Source organism: Aptenodytes patagonicus, chromosome 8 (genome assembly GCF_965638725.1).
Source record: "Aptenodytes patagonicus chromosome 8, bAptPat1.pri.cur, whole genome shotgun sequence".
Lineage (NCBI taxonomy): Eukaryota > Metazoa > Chordata > Aves > Sphenisciformes > Spheniscidae > Aptenodytes > Aptenodytes patagonicus.
The window spans coordinates 19,165,335-19,185,397 of record NC_134956.1 but is presented as its reverse complement, the minus strand read 5'-3'; the positions used below and the strand labels follow the sequence as shown (position 1 = coordinate 19,185,397).

General features: G+C 46.0%; 2 protein-coding genes across 2 annotated transcripts; one reads left to right on the top strand and one right to left on the bottom strand.

Moving 5' to 3' along the window:
* Window positions 1-164: 164 nt before the first annotated feature.
* LMOD3 (leiomodin 3) lies at window positions 165-6,774 on the top strand. Its single transcript, XM_076346632.1, has 3 exons — window positions 165-821; window positions 2,663-4,042; window positions 6,247-6,774. Exons 1-3 carry the CDS (start codon window positions 531-533, stop codon window positions 6,271-6,273), a joined length of 1,698 nt encoding a protein of 565 aa, XP_076202747.1. The 5' UTR covers window positions 165-530; the 3' UTR covers window positions 6,274-6,774.
* Window positions 6,775-8,771: 1,997 nt separating this feature from the next.
* ARL6IP5 (ARF like GTPase 6 interacting protein 5) lies at window positions 8,772-19,040 on the bottom strand. The gene is made up of 3 exons (XM_076346633.1): window positions 18,820-19,040; window positions 10,840-11,057; window positions 8,772-10,513 (listed from the first exon to the last, which is right to left on the bottom strand). Exons 1-3 carry the CDS (start codon window positions 18,993-18,995, stop codon window positions 10,341-10,343), a joined length of 567 nt encoding a protein of 188 aa, XP_076202748.1. The 5' UTR covers window positions 18,996-19,040; the 3' UTR covers window positions 8,772-10,340.
* Window positions 19,041-20,063: the final 1,023 nt, after the last annotated feature.

The following is a 20,063-nucleotide window of genomic DNA, read 5'->3' as shown; positions in this document are numbered from 1 at the left end:
AAGAGCCTGCAATCCCCGGCGCTCTTGAGATATCTGAGACATGACGGATACAGAGACCTTGTGCTGATTCTGCCCACGGTGCAGAATTTCGCCCGTGAACCTCGCAGGTACCATTAATGTCACTCCACCCACCTACAGCGATTCAAGCGTGGGGTGAAGCACTGAAAGGCGCCGTGCCCCAGGAATCCTCTAGAAAATGGGCGCCTCCTGCCTTACTCAATGGGGGACGCACCAGCTGCGCTGAAATGTCAGAAGGGTTTGCACAGCTGACAGGTTGCTGAAAATGGAGCATGGCAGCATCGCCATAAATTCGCTTTATCCAGCCAAGTGCAGCTTAATATAGACTTAGCTGCACGGTCTGTCTCCCGCACTGAGACCGAGAGCTGCCACAGCTCATGACCAAAACATGAAGTTGTCGATTTAACCGAATGAACTACTGCTAGTGAGGGGAAAAAAAAAAAAAAAATCCTTTAAAATTTATCTTTCTCTTTAGGTTTAAAAAGTAATAGAGGAGGGAGAGAAGAAAGACCATGTCTGAACTCAGCCAAAACTCTGACGAAGAAGTGTGTCCTGAGGACATCGACGAAGATGAAATCCTGGCAAACCTGTCCCCCGAGGAGCTAAAGGAGCTGCAGTGTGAGATGGAAGTCATGGCCCCAGACCCCGAAGTCCCAACTGGGATGATACAGAGGGATCAGACGGAGAAACCCCCCACGGGGAGCTTCGACCACAGGTCCCTGGTTGACTACCTGTACTGGCAGAAGGCATCCAGACGCATGCTCGAGGACGAGAGAGTTCCCGTCACCCTCTTGCCCTCTGAGGTAACAAGCAAAAAATCACAGATATTTATTATGCATCTGCTGTGGGATCTGTTTTATAGCTTTAATAGCTTAACCTGCCTCTGTTTCTGTCCCTCACGTAAGGTACAGTACAAACAAATTTAAATTCATCCTAAAAGCCTCAGCAATGTCAGGATCCAGCTTGGACTGACATCAGGGTTAGTAATTTTTTAATTGCTTTTCCTAAATATTTATTTAAGCTTTTTAATATAAGAAAATCCTAATTCTGTTTCAGTAAAGCAAATCACTGAGAAATTGTCATAAAATCAATTTGGAGGATGTAACTCAAATTTGTTTGACTTTGCATATGGAACAACACCATATTGCTTTTCCATAGAAGGCTACATTAATCATATGTATTAAACTAATTAATTGACAGAATTTATTGTCGTACTGGACAAAAACCCAAACCGCTGCATTTTAACGATGTGAAACGTTCACTAACGCCCAAGCATGCAAACTCCATGAACTAGTCCAACCCTTTTCAATACAGTACTTAAATTTATTCTACTATCCCTATGACTTTGAAATAAAGTTAAGGTCATACTTAGATATTTTTCAGGATGAGGGCCACACTTAAAAATAGGTTAACAGAATGGAAACTTGGCCAGATGAAACATATCCATACCTGAACCCAAGTGAATTTGAGGTAACTAATTTTTGTTATTTTTTTTAAACACTAATGTTTTCGCTAATACACAACAGCACAGTACCTCACGGACTTCCCAGGGCAGGTTTCATGGGCTGCCTCTGGAGCGGGGGGAGGGAAATCTGTGGTTTTTTCCCCTCCTGCAACACTCTTGCCCTCAAAGAAAAATTCTTTTTTCAACACTTCTGAGGTTAAATCTGGAATTTGAGTGTAGAGCTGTCAGCTGTATTCACAACTGGTCAGGTGACCCCCGTACTAAACCCAATCCACTACCACAGCAAATAGGAACCACAGCCCTGAGGGCAGAAGTGACTTTCTGACCATTTTGTCTGACTTTTGGTGAAGCACAGGCCATGACACTGCCCTGCCTGAACTAGCGCAAATCTTTTAGGAAAATATCTTGATCTTTATTAGCGCTTTATTAGCATTTCTCAGTGATGGAGGATCCACTGCAAAAAGATGCTTGAAAAAAAACCCCAGCTAGGAGGGTCTCTGGAGATGGTGGAAGTTTGCAACTAATTTTACATTGATGCTAGAAGCCCCACTGCCTTGCAACACCTGTGTGCAGAGCCCAGTTTCCTACCTCTGGACCCAAAATAAAACTGAGCTAATATTTTGCTTCATCTTCATTGATGTGCTTCCTTAGCTGTGATGCTCTGGCAGGTACCAGAGCAGGCGGCCTTGTTGTCTCATGTGCTGGGTGACTCCACTGCCGTTACGATGTGCCGTCTTCGCTCCTCCTTGGGCTGAACAGTCAATGGTTAACACTGATTTCCAATGGTTTGTGGCATATGAAATAAACTTTCTTGTCAAGGAAACGATAAAAATTACATAAAATCCAGAAACAGACTGGATCAAAGACTGTTAACCCCCAGAAGGGTTCAAGGACCACCTTAACATAGCATTAAATATGTACAAGATTTAATTGTCAGGATTTAATTTAATAGGCAAAGATGAGAAATTGGTTTGCAGCCACTTTATGAGCAATCGTTCCTGTGTTCCCAAGGAAGCCAGCACAGCCCTGACTTATAGGCAATGACACTTTTAAGGATTATTCTACAATGTATGGGCATAAAGGTATCTAAATCCAGTTGCTACATATTTATTTGAGCAGAAAGTTAATGCAGCAAAGCCACGTTCAATTATTTCAGCTGTGAGGTTTTGTCTTCCTCAGAGAAGCGCTGCGGAGGAGACGGAAGGAAAGGCCGGCGGCAGCGGTGAGGTGGCTGGCAGGAGGGTGCCAGGAGTAGAGGAAAAAGAGAGACATTACAAAAACGAGCACTTGTCCAACTCAGCAACACAATTTAGGGAGACAAACAAAGGTGGAAGCGATAAAGGGAGAGAGGAAGAGGAGGAGGAAGAAGAAGCAGAGGAGGAAGAGGAAGATGACGAAGAAGAGGATGAAGAAGAAGATGAGACTGAACTGGAAACAAAGGAGACTTACACCAATGAGGACCGTCACGGCGATCAGATGAGTAAGAAACCAGGTACAGAATCAGGAGAAATCACAGAAAAGCCAAATGAAAATGAAAAGAAAATATCAAAATTAAACATCCCCAAGAAGTTAGCGCTGGATACCAGTTTCATGAAGCTAAGTGCCAGGCCTTCAGGAAATCAAACCAATTTAGAAGACAGTTTGGAGAAAGTCCGAAAAAACAACCCGGATGTGAAAGAGCTCAACCTGAACAACATAGAAAACATCCCCAAAGAAATGCTGATAGACTTTGTCAATGCCATGAAAAAGAATAAGAACATAAAAACGTTCAGCTTGGCCAACGTGGGGGCCGACGACAACGTGGCGTTTGCGCTGGCTAACATGCTGCGGGAGAACAGGAGCATCACCACGTTGAACATCGATTCCAATTTCATCTCTGGCAAAGGGATCGTTGCTATCATGAGATGCCTGCAGTATAACGAGACGCTGACGGAGCTCCGCTTTCACAACCAGCGCAGCATGCTGGGCCACCAGGCAGAAATGGAGATCGCCAGGTTGCTGAAAGCCAACGCCACCCTCCTTAAAATGGGGTACCACTTCGAACTGCCGGGGCCCAGGATGGTGGTGACCAACCTGCTCAGCAGAAACCTGGACAAGCAGAGGCAAAAGAGGCAAGAGGAGCAAAGGCAGCAGCAAATGAAAGAGCAGAGGGAGTTGATAGCGATGCTGGAAAATGGACTTGGGTTGCCTCCAGGGATGTGGGAAATGCTGGGGGGACCGCTGCCCCAGCCGAGGATGCACGAACCCCCGCAGGCCCCAAAACCACCTGTCCCCATGGCTGTGTCTCTGAGCAAAAGGCAGGAGAGCATGAGGCAGCCGGCCCCGGAGCAGCCATGCAGAGAGAAGCCCGTCAGCTTCAGAGTGGTCAAGCTGAAGAAGATTCAGCGCAAACCCGCCGTGCCGGAGTACGTGGAACCCGCCGAGAAAACCAACCTCAAAGACGTCATCAAAACGCTTAAACCAGTTCCCAGGAGAAGGCCACCTCCCCTCGTCGAAATAACCCCAAGAGATCAGCTACTAAACGACATTCGTCAGAGTAACGTCGCTTATCTTAAACCGGTAAGTGCTTAGCAATGGCCGCGAGGGGAGGGAATTGCATTCACCCAGCACGCTCCGGAGCTGTCGTTTGAAACGTCGGCCATTCGGTGGGGCTTGCAAACGCACCCGCATGCTGCAAGTCGCCGTCGTTTTGCATCGGGCTGCCATTCCTGGGATGCAGGTGGTTGTTTCCCCTGGCAGCACTAAGGTACGGCTTGCACAGAGAAATGACAGCAAGCGCCGCGGCTGCAGCCTCGCACGTCCCTGTCTGCATCCATACAGGTGGAAGAAAGGAAATTCACTCAGGAGGTAAACAAAACCACAGAAACTCGACATTAGCATACTAGTAATAGCGTATTAGTTACGATAGGCAAATGCTGTTGTAAGATGTTTGCTTCAGGAGAGCAACAGGTATTATTTTTCACATTAGTCTGTCCTCAGTCCCCCATAAAAACCATGTTTCTCTTTCTGGCAGCCCTGTTTTCCTTCAGCTCTCACCTTACCTGGCCCATTTGCTGCCAGTGTTTCAGTTTACCCCTTTATCAAAAGAACTTACCCAAGGTCACTTAAGAAACTGCACAGAGGCAGGAATTGGGTTTCCAGTAACACGCTGGCCACACTCCCCTGCCCCTGCCTGCCCCCACGGTGGGTGCCCAGGCCCCTGGGCTGGCCATGGTGAGTAACCGCGCTCCTTCCACGCTGCCACAAACCCGCCGGGCCAAGGCTGTGGGAAGCAAGAAGGGTCTGCGGTACAGTCGTGGTCCAGGGCTGCCTTTGGTTGGTCTGGTTTAAATGAAATTAAAACCTTTAGTGTGAGAGGGAAGTCCCAAACTGTGATAGCTGTGATAACTGCCTCTTGGTGATGCTCTTACTTGGGTACCAAATTCATGGGCCACTTCTCAAAATGCTGGCCACCAGATTTAACCTTTTGCTTTCTTGAAATGTTATATTTCTTTGCATTGTACCATTATTCAAGAAATACTAAAAGCTGACTGATGTACTTGTAGCTAGTGATGTTGATGCTTCTGTTTGCGTTGCTAAGGCTAGAGGAAGAGGACAGAAAATCCTTTGCAATTAAAAATGGTCAAGTAGTATTTTGTAATTCATATTTTGTTTAATATTGTTTAATATTAAACAAATATTATTGCGACAAAATAGTCGGCCACATTTTGCTTTCATTTATACCTACACAGAATAATTACACTCAGTAATTCCAGAGAGAGTAGTTTGTCTTGAAATTTTGGCAGGGGCAGGTCCTGCAGTGACCCTGGTCCAGGTTTAACATGAACGTTCTGCCCCCAAACCAAGTTCTGGGGCTGTGGTTTCTCCTGGCCAGTCCGACTTGGCTGCAGCCAGGGCCTCTCCTCAGGGCATTTCTGGCCTTTCTAGGCCAGTCTATGTTTTGCATTTTGCTGCCATGTCTAAGACGACAAGACCCGCTCTTGCAAAGGTCACGGTTTATCTGTACACGCCAAGATGGTGCTTGGTCCATCATTGCCGCTGGATCTGCTGCCTCCCCTCCTCGCAGGAAGATGGAGGATGATGGCGCCGGTGCTCTGCCAGGCACAGCCCTCACTTCGCACAGCAATGATTAAGAAATCCGGGTGCTGCTGGGTACCAGGGAGCAATAGTGAAAGCCAGCCATTCCCCCCCAAATCCTCGGAAGGTTTTTATAAATGAGGGCTGTGGGGTTTGGGGCGGAGAGGTCAATTCATGGTCCATCCTAAATGGGCCAGGTAACAGTTGATATCACAGCCCATGGAAAGGTGAAGCAATGGACACATGTGTTGGAGTTTTGGGGTTGGTTTTTTGTTCGGTGGTTTTTGGGGGGTTTTTTTGGTCCTCTGTCATTGGGCCAAAGGGCTTGGATTTGGGGCATTAGGGTTTTAGTCTCACCTGCCTGCGTGAACTTGGTAACTCCTTATTTGCCTCGATATCCTCAGCTTCATCTCTAAAATCGGGTTTTGCTGCTTGAGCCGAGCTGCGTGTTTGTTCGCTCTGTGGTGGGGCTAATTGCTTGCAAATTGATTTCCTGGGCATTAAGAATTGCAAACAGCAAGTGGAGAATTACAAACAAAAGAAATTCCCAACCAGAGCTCCTTAGAGCTCCCATCTGTTGTATTTTTGATCTTTTAACAGTTTCTGAAGGTTTGTATTAAACTAAATGGGTTTGGGAAATAAGACTGAGAAATTTCCTCCTCCTAATACATACTGTCTTTGTTCAGGTGCCATTGCCAAAGCAGCTGGAGTGAGAGACCAGTCTGCCCCAAAGAAAACAACTTGGAATAAAGACTATTCAAGTTCTGCTTACAACTGTTTCAGCAGATGTTTTCTGCAGAACCCAGGTGGTATATACGACTCTTTGGGAACAAAGCTTGTGAAACACACTTTTGTAAGTGTGGTGAAAACGGCTGGCATGGGAAAAGTCAGTGCTAAGCGTTTCCATCAGGTATAAAACAACCCCGGTGCCATCTGTCTGCCAAGTGGATTTGAGGCTCCAGTTTGTTGTGGGAGTATTTTCTCAGAGGCATCAATAACCTTGTCTTTCTAGTTTGTCAGCAAACTATTTTGCTTCCACATTGTCCTTCTGCTGCCAGATTCTGCAGGAACATGCTGTGCTTTATCTTATCTTTCTTTTCACACACGTGCTCCTTTATTATTCTCTTGTCCATGAGAAACGTATTTGGTTTCCATGTATACAGCTCCATTTTTTAGGCTAAGGAAACAGAAGTGAAATAAAGCTCTCTCCGTAAGATGTGTGCAGCACTTCCTTGGCTAACAAGACCCTCAGAGAACAGCACGACTGCTCTGGTACATCGAAGGCCTCAGCTTGATGGTTTCACGCTACCTCTATTGCAGAACATAGTTTAGTTGGTATTGTACCTGATCAGCATATAAAAGATGATGTCATGCTCTGTTTTGAGAGCTGTAATCTTCATTCCCCACGATTCACCTCTGTCTATGATGTAATCCTTAATGACAGCCACCTTGGAGCGCACTGAAATGCCATTTCAGGTCTCCCTCCACACCCCTTTTAAGTGGCAGGAGGATGAGCCTTACCCCTCTCTTTGCCAGGGGTTTAAGAAACTCATCATTCCTCCTAGTATGGGGTGTGAATAGCACGTCTCACCCCTAGCAGGGCTGGATATGATGGGTTTAAGCCTGCATATACACTAGTTTTTCCTTAATATTTTTCTGAAATTTTTTCTCCTTCCCTTTTTTAATCACATTAGATTTTTTTCGCTGCACGCCTTTTTTGTAAAGCAGCTACAGGTAAGTCACAGTCTCGTGGAATACATCCACAAGAGACCAGTTGGGTTTGGTTTTTTCTGTTTGTGGGTTTTTTTAAAGCAAGCCATTTAAAGCTATAAGGCACAGGGAAAGAACAAAGCCTTTCCCTTTGCTAACGTGCAGCTCCTCTGCCTTCCTGTGGCTGATACACTTGCTCAGAAGGCACAGCTTTGCAGCTCCTGGCAGGACTTCCCGCAGGTGACTTTCTCCTTGCCCCTGCCTGTAACTCTTAGCAACCTTCCCCAGCAGCTAAATCCCAGTCCCACTCTGCTCCCCCTCCCCACGTTTATTATAATAGTCCTGTAGTGTCAGCGACGTCCAGGCTCTCTTTGAATCCAAGGTAGTCTCCACTATCACTAGTTCAAGTTTTCATTTACCCTTGTCCTTTTTGTATCTATCACCTGGTCTCTTTCAAATCTCCATCTTCCAAACTTGTAAAGCTCCTTCTCAGCTCTGCTTCTGTCTGCAACCGTAATGCCACAGACTTGGGAAACCTGGTTGATGTATTGCCTAAGACATAGCAAGTAGTTTTTAAAAGTATCACATAAGGGGGAGGGGAGAGCCATTTCTGCATGGCAGAGACATAAAAAAAAGGAAGTAACACTTTTCATTGCACCCGTTTCATACAGCCCTCTCTTTTTGTAAAGGATAAAAGTGGGAAAGGGAAGGAACTTGGTACTTTTAACCAAGCCCTCGCATGGAGCACGGCAGCAAGTGACAAGTGCAAAAAGCAGCTCCCCCAGAACGCTCTTAGAGCACGCTGCTCTCCATACTGACTTCCAGGCCAGGCTAGTGCAGCTAAGACCTCAGCAGTTAGGACAGGGAGTTACAGAGGAAAATAAAATATAGTGTTTTACAATCTACAAATCAAGCTGCCAGGCGCAGATTACTGCTACACCTAGAAGCAGCCGACACGTATTGCCAGGGTATATACAGCAGGACCTGTGAAGCCCCGCTCTGATCCGTGTTCTCCCACTGAGCAGCCTCTTGAGCGATCACAGGAGGAGGGAAGCAGCCAGGTACAGAGACCGCACTGCTCTGCAGCAGAGTTGGCTTCCTAGCCCTCCTGAAGATCGCAGTAATCTTAGAAGCAGAAATCCTTCCTAGATAATGAAAAGAAATTTAAAATCCCAGTTAAGTAGAATTATATGAGAGACTGAAACAGCATGAACAAATGCTTAAGTACTCCACCTCTGTAGAGAAGCCTTTGTAAGGATGCAAGAGCACGGCCATAACAGTCCTGCAGCTCAGAGGTCCCTCATGCCTCAACAAAATTAATACAGATAGATACAGAGCATTCAAAGCCAGCAGCTCATCACAAGCGTGGGCTTGCAGCTCAAGCTGCAGGGTGACAGCAGATCTCCCACTACCACTCTGGGGAGGTCTACCAACTGTCGAAACAGAGACAAGCTCAAATTCCCAGCCACTTTTCCCAACCTGAAATAAATGCACTCAGTAATCACCATTAGAGTTTATTTTTCTTCATAACTGTGCAGTTTTTAAAATTCTACAGTAATGATGAAGTCATAGGCTACTACGTTCTTTAAGTGTGGAAACAGTTTTCAAAAACAAAGACCATGCGCTACGAGTGAGGAACAGGCCATTGACTCTTCAGCTGGAATATACAGACATTTTCAATAAATACTGATCACTTTAACACTTAAATGGAATGACATGTTCAGATTTCTACGCAGTCCACTATGAAAACAGCATGGTAAGTTACACAAAAGCTTCAACTTTAAGGATACTTACTTTTTTGTTAAATTAATTACTTTATTAGAAAAGAGAAATGCAAGAATATTTGAAATGGAGTGTCACCTGGACAACTTTTCCCCCCCCTATTTTTGGTAAGCTCCTGTTAATAAGATAATTCCATCAGAGCTGGCAGTTAAGTTAAAATATATATAAAAGAATCCCACACACCACTTTCAGGAGTTGTTACAGGCAAATATCTTCGTGAATTTGGAATGGGTTTTCAAAAACTTGACATTTATTGCTTTTACTTGTAAACCTGAAATCCAGTTTATTCCTTTGAAGAGTGTCAGAAGTACAGAGTCAGTGAGATGCATGTTTTACTTATAACTTTGCATTCTGGTTAAGAAGAAAGAAAAAGATGACCCACGCTCGAGAACACACATACACCTCCATCTACAAAACAGCCTATACAGACTAAAGCAGAACAAGGTAAGTCGTAAAGTAGCAGTATTTAGAAACATCAGTAGGGTAGAAACCTAGCTCATCGAACAATTCTGAAAACTTTTTTTCCTCCCGTGGTTGGCCATAGTTTAGCTGGTATGCAAGTTTGGCTCTCCTGCAGAGAGGAGCGGTTTCTATAGGTCAAGATTTCGGAGAGAACAAAGGTGCATTTTACTGGAACTGACAGAGGCACAGTGCCATATATATTCTTCATGCTTAGATCTATTTAGACTGTTCCCCGGCTGCTAAAGGAGGAATGTGAGGTGAGGATGGGAACCCATATTCGTTACAAGTATTGCACTGTTTTACCGCTTGCCAGTTAAGCTAGTGACGTGGTCTCAATACAGACCGCTCCAGGTGAAGGATTTGGAGGCTGCAAGAGATACCTACTTTTGACACATTCCAGCTCACCTTGAACATTGCCAGCCTGAAGGTGCTACCCAGCATAAACTGGCTAAACTGCCCTCTTGTAGAACTGAGATGAAAGGGGTGTCACTTTTAATAGACAAATTTGCTACAAGACAGTTTGAGAGACTGCATTCCATAGGTTTCCATCTCTTCCTCTTCTACGCCCCAGAAGAAGAGACAAGCAAACACGTTTAAGTTAGTATGTATTTGTGTAAACACCAAAACATTTTGCTATACGATAGAAAAAAGTTGCTGCTCTCATGTTCTTAGAGTAGCCCTGAAGATCTTGGAATACCTGTATCCTGCAACTATTAATCTGTATCACGTGCATTTCCTGTTTTGTACACAAACTGAAAGCAAGCTTGAACAATAGTAAATAGCAACTACACTCCTGCAACAGATAAAAACACCAGGTTGCAGCCGCTTACTCCTTCACTTTAGATATGTAGTCAGCCAGTTTGTTGATACTATCCTCTTGCTGTTCTAGAGCATCCAGTATGATGCCCATCGGGGTCTTCTTCAAGCCTATTCCTTCCATCTTGTTCTCCAGCTTGTTCTTTATGTTCCGGAGCCTCAGAGAAGCATGGACAAACATCACTGCATGACAGAAGCACACTTATTAATTGTTAATGCCCAAGGAATGCATAGTTCTTGCAGCATTCATCTTAACACACGCTCCGACGCCATGACATCACTGGAAGAAGATGAAGTCTCAATGACCGCTTAAGTAACCACAGGTACCCGTTTAATAATAACATTAAAGATGGCTTGTGCTGTTTTGTGTGTCCCCTTCCCCCCGGTTTTGTTTTGGGATCATTTAAATAGAGACAGTAAAGGCAACAGACAATTTAGACTCTGCAGCCTTATTTGAGAAAGCTCAAGTCACATGCCCCTAGCCCCCAGAGAAGAGGCAAAATACTTACAGAGGAGAGGAAGCGTGATCCCAAACATGAACACCATGACATCTCCCAGATAGGAGATCAAGAAGTAGCTAGACAGCATGATGACCACTACAAATGTGGTTGGGTACTGCTTCTTCAGTCTGCGGAGTATATCCTTGTTGTGCGATACCCACACAAACCCCATGAACACCAGCACCACCACAGTACCACCAATAAGCATGTTCAGGGGACTCAGAAATCTGGAGAGAAGAGGAGAAAAAGAAGAAAGTGTCCTATTTCAGAGCCTTCATGACTTGTGTCCATACAGCAAACATCTAGCTCACTGGTAACTTGTTACTAGGGAGGTAAGGCATCAAGAAGTCAGTTGTTGCTGTCAAGACCTTTATCAACCTCAGATTTTTAGACAGAGGCTAAATAAAGCAACAAGTGCAACCAAACAAGCAACCCTTAGCAGTGAGTTTAGATAATCTTTGTCTTGATGTTCTCTTCCTGAGCATAGCTCAGGATAATGAGAGTTTCTGCAGCACCTCATTGATAGAGGCACTTACCACCAGGACCCCTCCTACCTGTGCAATCAACACATTCACTTGATATCAGACCCCGAGTTAGCAAATCCCGAGAGCAGATGGAACCAACAATCAGTTGCCCAAGGGATTGATCTTTTCCCTACACATGACCAAAACCAGGCTCAGCCTAGGCCTTCAGATGCATTAGCTTTTCATATTATCTTGTCTAGGTTTGCAAAATGGGAAAGGTAGGGGAACATTGAGTAAAGGAATTTACTTTGTTATTTCTTATTTCTGAATAAACCTTCTTATAGGTTTACACCCAAACAAAATAATTTTATGAACCTGCAGAAGGAGCACAACGGATGGAAGCCCAGTCCCAAGCAAGCCTGAGAGTCAGAAGGAACTGACTGGACTATGGCCTAAAAGCCTTGCAGGAAGAAGAGACAGGCCTGGCAAGAGGGTCACTGCTGAGGTTTGTGTTCTATTATTGTTATCGGAGTTACCAAGCAAATCAAGCCATCGAGTGGATCAGCTTTGGACTATAAACAGCAAGTCCCTTTTTTGGACCAGGGCAAGAACATCACCTGCTCAAACCACTTCCCCAAGTATTTAGAGATTGTTTAGAATCAAGCTTCCAGCAATGACTTTGCTTAGCTTGTTTCTGTACTCGCACAAAGTCCAGGCTCTCTTATATTTCACTCATATATTAATAAGTTATGTGATGCCATGTGCATTCTGATTTTCTTGCTTGTATGTGCACTGATCTAATTACACAGCAGCTGAGGGCTCTGAGCTGCTGCAACTATGACAGCAGCATAACACTGCCCCAATAAAGCCAGATGTAGTCAAGATTTCCTCTTGCAGACTTTGCAGTCAGTCTTACTGTTCCAAACCTAACAGGCACAATGACTCACCACTCCACCCCACTGCTGAGGAGGATGCTATGGTTTGTGGTCTGTGCTGCATATCCGGCACAGGCAGAAGAAATCTGTTGCTGGACTGGTATGCCAACACTTTACCTGCAGTGCCAGAGAGCATTCTCCTAGAGAAGGAAGAACCCCCAAGAATTATTTCAGAGCAGAGACTGGCTCTTGATTCTTTAAGTCAATTGTGCCAACAGGAGACAGGACGACTGGATGGAAAGAGATTAAAATTCAGACTAGTTTCTCCACCTGCTTCTGCTACTCATGCTGAAAAGCCAACAGGGCTTTTTGGAAGTGGTGATAGGGCAGACTTGCTTGTTGCATCTGAGTCACTCCCTGTAGCAAACCAGATTATTTTTAGCTCTAAATTGTCAATCTTAAGTTTCCAGGCTGGAAAAAGTGAACAGCATTGCTGTGGAAAGAAATCAGTTTCATCTGTGCTCCTTTGCAGCAGGAGAAGGAGGGTGACTCATGACTGGACCACATGAGTGCCTGGCTTATATACATACTACTGGACATACGAGATTCTTAAAGTAGAAGTCACCTCCACATCACAGCTAGCTTGGAGCAGAAATGGCCAAACTTACTCAGACAACTCACAGCAACCAATTTTTTGTTCCCAAAAATCTACAGACAAGATAATCCTGGAAGCAACAAAGGGCTCGGCAGAGCTCCACTCTACATTTTTCATGTGTCTGGTAAATACTCTCAAAGCTTTATCTTCCCTACCCTTCCCTCTACTCTCACTACAACCTCAGAAACTGGTGGTGAAGAGCAATCCCTCCATATTTATAAGGAAGAGACCAAAGACTTCTCTGCTCTACACTTCTTTCTGGTATTACACAGGTTCTGTATAACTGACTGGCTGTAAGGGATGTGAAGGGGAAAAAAAAAAAAAGAAATGCTTCAAAAGATCCCACTTTCCTGGGGAAAGTTATTTGAATTACATGTTTTCTGAAGTGGGCTGCATTCCAACATGTACAAGGAAACAGTGAACATAAGTATCAAATGAAGTCACTCAGAGCTACATGAAAACAGATGGGTGTAGCAGTTGCCACTAAAAACTGATATTAAAATTATCAGCCATGTGTCCACAGACTTCAATACTCTTGATTACAGTACGGGATAGGGTGTCGTATGCCAAGCTCCCCTTTACTGCTTGACTCGCCCACAGCATAATTAACAGCACTATCTGAGATTCCTCTAGAAATTCATATATAGAAACTTCTTCTCCAGCAAAGGCATTTTTTGGGAAGGCAGACCTCCGTTATCCAGTTTCACTCAGATCTGTTGGCACACTGCTCTCGATAACATAATAGCTAAAGACCAAAAAGGAAAAAACATGGACACATTATTTTAGAATGCCAGTGTCTGGGGAAAAGACAGCTGTATAACAGCCCTAGAAGTCATCTTATAATTGAGCCACCAACATTGATATTGGCCTTATTTCTATACAGATCAGAACATAATATACCAAATTCATGCTCAGGCAAGAAGGCTGGACGTCTTTCAAAGCTGCAGAGACAAGGTAAGTGACCAGCCATTAAGTATATTACAAGATATTTTCTAAATATGATTCCCTTTAGCAGGGATTTAAGAGACCTCTCAAATACCTAAAAGTGTAATGCATGGAACTGTTAGCATGGTAATGGTGTGATAATTTGAGTTTACACTGCTCAGATGACTTAGGGGAAGAAAAACTCTTTTGAGGTTGGAGAAGAAAACCACTAACTCCCACTACCCTGAAAGGAGTCAGTATGGCAGGACTAAATAACATTTGGGTGTGATAACAGCCCAGAGCACCCTAGCTGGATGATCTTCTGAATTGCTCTCTGCGGTGGACAAGGTACAACTCTGGTAGGATGCTGTGACCTCCAGTACAGCTGGGACAAACTGGAAAGGAAAAGCTGTCACCTAGATTCAGTTCCAGCAGTGCTGCAGGGCAACTTGCAATTACGCTCCTACTGCCCTTCAGAGACCAGGTTTCCTTCAGCATCTGCTTTGATACAAAGTAAAGAGAAGGGAAAAATAAACAACACAAAAGAAACATCCTGCCTGGCTTCAGGCTGCAGGGACACAGGGATTGTCCTGTGCCAAGTAGCACCGTGGGACACTTTGTATTTGTGGAAGTAGTATCAGAAGACAGCAGAGATGCAGCAGCAGGGGGGTGTAGTTGTGTGGGAAGAAGTACTGGTAGCGAAGCAACTACTTCTGGCCAGCAAAAACAGATTAAGGTGAGGTTTTTTGTTTTTTTTTTTTTTTTTTTTTACTGGATTCATATTTCTAGACTCTGCCCTACATGCATCACAAGACAGGTTGGATTTCCCATATAGGTGCAAGAAAGCCCAGAGCTCTGCTTTCAGTGACTTACCACGTCACCTCTTCTTGACAGGTTATGTCATATCTGCACGCTCGTGCACAGCCTTATAGCAGGAGAGGTGAGCAGTTACTTGGAGAATATACACCTATAGCATAGGGAAAAAAGAGCTAGACAAGAGGCATCCTTTGTGCAAGACAAGAAGGCTCCAGCAGCATGACCCCAGAAATAGGACAGGCCACATAAAAAGCAAAAGCAAGCTAGCTCCATCCTTAAATCATTTCCATTTTAGATGACTGTCTCAGGGTGATTATTCAGCAGTTGCTGTCACATCTGTTTCTTTCGCACGTGACCAGGCAAGTCTGAACAAAGGCACTGAGTAGGAGACTTCCAGTCATTGAGAACAACATCTTTTTACTTTGAGCAACTCAGGCCATTATATCAAATATGCATGAAAATACCCTTTTAGAAGACCTTTTGCTCCATCGTGTTCCAAGTGGTGGGCAGGTTAGAGCACTTAAATGCTTCCTTTCTCATTTGTATTAATTTAAACAACTTTATCTATAAAGTTCTGCCTCCTCTCTCCCCATGCTTCCAGCTTCAATGAGGTTATATAGCTGTAACTAGAAGTAGCACATAAAACTATATATGGCATGTTGTCCCAGGCGATAGCCCTCAGCATCCACAGACTTAGCAATGCTTCTTTACTTACTGTTGATCACTTACATTGCTTTGAGAACAGGAGACAGATTCCTTTCTGCAGAATTGCCAGACTTTTATGAAATTATGTACTACTATTATTATGAAACGTATGTTTTAAAGCGATGCGTTTTGCCCGTTCATTCTTAATCTTTCATTAGGCATTAGAGAAACTAAGCATTTTGCTGCTCTGGAGTCTTCGTTTTGGCAAGGGAATCGTTATAAGCACATCAGCTAAGGTAGCGGTCTGGGGGAGAAAAAAAAAGAAAACAGACACACACTGGTTGATTGCTAGGGGTCGTGCAGATGGACACTAGATGTTTTAGGGAAGAAGTGGCAAAGGAAAGAGACATCAAAGCTCAGGCTGCAGAGAACACATTATACCAGAAGAGAAAGACGACTCTTGGATGCAGCACTCTGAAATCCAGTACATCTTTTAATACTGTCAGAATTAGAAACTAATTTTTAGCAAGTACATGGCAACAAAAGCCTAGAAGAAATTACATCAATTTAAGTAGTTAAGTTTGAACTGCAAGACAGAGAAGCCTTGTTGGAGTAGGTGAAAGCACAGACAAATTCCACTTATTAACCAGACTGATTGTTTGAGGGAGAGCTGCAAGCTGTTGTGGGAGGCACTAATTTTAATAAATATCTGTATAGCACTTACAATGACAGGGCCCTGGCTCAGGGTAAGAACACGCAGTCCAGTTCCTATACAACTGGGAGAAAGGGCACAAATTGATTTAGTGAAGATCTTGGTTTCTATCAGCAGTCTACTGCAAGAGAGTTTGGGGGGTGGGGAAGGAAAAGAAAAAAGTATACTAGTCAGCTTCATTCTTAAAGGAATTTGCAGGGCAGGAAGGGTGGAAGAGACAAGGCTGCTACTACCAGCCTGTATTAGTACAGTGGCATTAATTAAGTGGTTTTAGTTTCCTGTTCACTGATTTATTATTTTCTACCTCTTCCTGTAGGCTGAAAGTAAAATTTACATTGTTGCAAAGCACAGAACATCATTTACATGTAACAGCTGCTATCCGAGAAGGCACATGGAGGGGGGAAGGCAGCAAAATGATGCAGCAGAGACCATTACAATTCCACTACACTCACAGGAAGGTTATTCCGCACCTTGCGGAGAGATGGTAAAAGACTGGAGAGGACAACTTTGTTGTATGAGAGGCAGTAAACTCAAGCCGTGGCAATAAGCACTGTACTTCCAGTATCAAGAAAGCTCTAGGCTACAATTTCCACGTCAGCCCAGCACCACCACAGCTACGAAGTATTACGATAGCTGAAAATATCACCTCTGCATTACAAGTCCGTCTATATAATTAAATGGTTTAAGAACAGGTAGAGTTGGTCATGGGCTAAGTTTAGTTTGGATCACAGGAAGACCACTGCATTCATTAGCAGTTTCAATAATCCTGCCCCTAGGCCTATATACAGCCCTGGAGTTCCTAAAAAGCCATGAGTCACCATTTATCACTCGGGGATTCCTGCCCATTACAGATGAAGTGCAAGACAACAACTTAGTCATCAATTTGAATTTATCGGGAGAACTTTCTTTACCTTTCTCCCAAAGCCACAGTCTGGCCAAGTGAAAAATCTTTCTAATAAAATAAATGGGTAGTTTTTCTCTACTGAAGTGTTATCCTGCTTCCTTTAGGGTTCTCTTCTCGTCTTCTTTTACTTCAGTGTTAGAAGAATCAGATTCGTCATATACCAAAGGCTTTAAGACATGCAATAAAAAACCCCATTCGAGATCAAAAATCCCACTCCAGGCCTTCCTCATCCATAAGTTTTCAATTCAGAGGGTTACCACTCAATATTAAGATATTAGAATTGCAGTTCTGATATTAATCTCTCTCTCTATCTCCTGTAGCTCTCTTCCTCCTCCATCTCCCACCCCAGCAACATAGTGGGAAATAAGTGGGAGATGTACCACACTTGATCCGAGTTCAAAAGGAGGAAGGAATTTAGGAGACTGAGTAAAAGCTGCTGCCATCCCAGTTTTCCAACCAGAGATATCAAAACTGTTTATATTCCACCCCCACATTCTTGGGGAAAGAGCTGTCCCCCTGCTTTCCAGGGCCACTGTGATTTACTTACTCATTCAGAGCTGGCTACAGCATCGCGCTGCTAAACAAGGGTAGATGAACACAGAAGTTTAGACCGAGGCGGTATAAGAACAGCAAGACCATGGAAGTCTAATTTTACCAGTCCAGTAGTCTACTGATCTGACTGCAACATATCCCCACCAAAATTAAGAAGAAAGCCTATGCCAATATACTAAACCTTTAACCATCATACACATCAAGAAGAAAAAGCAGGGTTCTCAGCTCCTCCTTTCACAGAGCGCAGGCCAAAACTCCCTGCAACCCAGAGAATCTTCACCAACTTAGATGCTGGGTCAACAGCTTCAGAAGCCCTAACAAGATGCAGACTGCTTAACAAAAAAAATGGATTTAGGGGAAGAATTTTAAGCCTCTGCAACACACAAGATACACTTCAGCCAAAACCACTCTGGCTGAGAGGCTGGGCAATTCTCCAATTTAAGCATTCGCATTTGCGCATTGTTGTGAAGAGCGGAGTATTCCAGTTTCTACATCAAAAGCTTAATCATCAGCCTCTGCTGCATATCTTGCTTAAGAGCTTTCTGACCAAAGACCCTAGAGCAATACTTGAAGAAGAATCACATAGGCTTTGATTCAAAAGAGGATTATAAGGTTATTTCCCAATTCTCTTCAGGAAAGGCAGGCCTGACAGAACATCATACCAGCAGAAGGTCCTGCCTCGGAGGTCTCAATCCTGCCCACCAAAATGAAATGGATGGGTACCTTATTTATTTTATGTTAAAGGTTTTTCAGTATGAGCTAGCTCAGAAATAAGAAAGGCTTGCACCGTCCCCTGGACATAAGCTTAGAACTGTAACAGAGAGCAGAATTCACCTTTTTTTTTTAATTCAAAGTGAAGCTTATCCCAGCTTGAGCAGTCACACTGGACAGATTTAGTGAGGAAGCGCAGATCACTGCGCAGGAGGCAGCTCAGTTTTTCAGAGCAGCAACATCCAGCACACAAACCCATGGCTGCTTTCTGCCAGGCACACAGTGCCCCGCGACAAGCTGGGTGCCTGGAGCCCCCTCCCTTGGGCAAGAGGGCTTGATGCACAATCCATGGAAGAGGAAGATGAGGGGAAGTCCTCAGATCTGTTAGACCCCCACCAATAAATAAATAAATCCTAAACCCTACCCAACGCTCCTAACCTAACAAGCCCCCCCTCCACAAGGGAGGCTGTAATCAGGCCTTAATTTTTTAAGTATTATTATCAGCGACACCAGGTAAATCAGAGGTTTAAGGAGAGGCAGAGGAAGGGAAAGTCAGCTTCCCTGCACCCCCGGCAGCGCAGCACCCAGGGCCGGGCCGGGCCCTTTCCCGCGGCACCGGGCCGAGGCGCAGCGCCGCCCGCCCGGGGCACGGAGCCACCCCCGGGCCCGCCGCCCCCCGGAGCCCGCCGCCCCCCCCCCCCCCGGAGGGAGAGCGAGGCCCGCGCACTGACCCCACGATGGAGACGACGGCGGCCGCCACCATCAGGTAGTTGGTCTGGTAGTAGAGCAGGTTGCTGACCACCCGGTTGTTCCATTTCGAGATGTCCTTGAAGTCGGGCCGGGCGAAGCGATCCGAGCCGGGGAAGAAATCGTCCCAGGCCCGCAGCGGCGCCACCTGCACCTCCATAGCTGCCACCGCCCCGCCGCCGCCGCGCAGGCCTAAGAGCGCCGCGGCACCGCCCCGGGGCGGCTCCCGGCCGGCGGCCCCGGCCCCGGCCCCGCCGCCACCCGGCCCCGCCGCCACCCGGCCCCGGCCGCTTCTCGACGCGGCGAGTAAACGCTGCCCAAAGGGCGAAGTGAGCGGCAGCGCAGGCGACAGGCGTGTGTGGCACCGCGCTGCCCTTCACACGCCCCGGAAAGGCAGCCGACAGGGGCGTAGCGCTGCTGCTGCCAGCGATGGCGGTATAGTCATTGTTTCTTCGGCAAAAGATGACGTACGTTTAACGTTCACATGGCGAATCCAGTTCGCATCCTCTGTGAAACAGGGAGTCGGGGTCCGAGCGTGGAGGGGGCCACGAAGTGGCTGCCCCAGCCAAGGAGGCACCGGGGGGGGGAACGTCGAGCCGTCGCAGGGAGGGCCTGCTAGTGGGGGGATTGCGCCCCAAACCCTCCGGCTTCGGAGGAGAAGGCCGGTGCCAGCAGCCACGGCGGCTCGAACCCGAGCAGTCCCTGTGAGAGCGGCCTACTCTCTCAGTGCTTTCATGCTTCATCCCCAGTCCCTGTGAGAGCGGCCTACTCTCTCAGTGCTTTCATGCTTCATCCCCTGCGGCTCGAGCGCCTGCTGTCCGGGCGCGTATCGCGCAGCGCCCCGGGCCTGCTGTGCCACCATGCCGGGCGACAAAGCCCTACTCAAAATGGAGGCCAGCAGTAAGCCCAGTGTGATCGCAATACCGGAGGCTGGCGGCTGGTTCTCACAGCTCTATCTGCGAAGGATGTAGATCCCTAAAGTCTAGGGGCCCGGTGCCTGAAGTGCAACCCTCGTAAGCCCTGCTCGTCTGCTTCCCACCTGGCGCTTAGACGCCATTCCTTGGGTTGGTTTTGGAGAGTGACGGCTCCTGCACGTAGAAGCTGTTTCACGCACGTGTGGTGGCAGGACAGCCGGCGGGCACGGCCAGGCCGGCCTCGGCCCGGGGGGTGCTGGTAAGACAAAGCCCCTTTCTCGGGTGGAGGAGCCGCCCGGCCGGCGGGCAGCGAC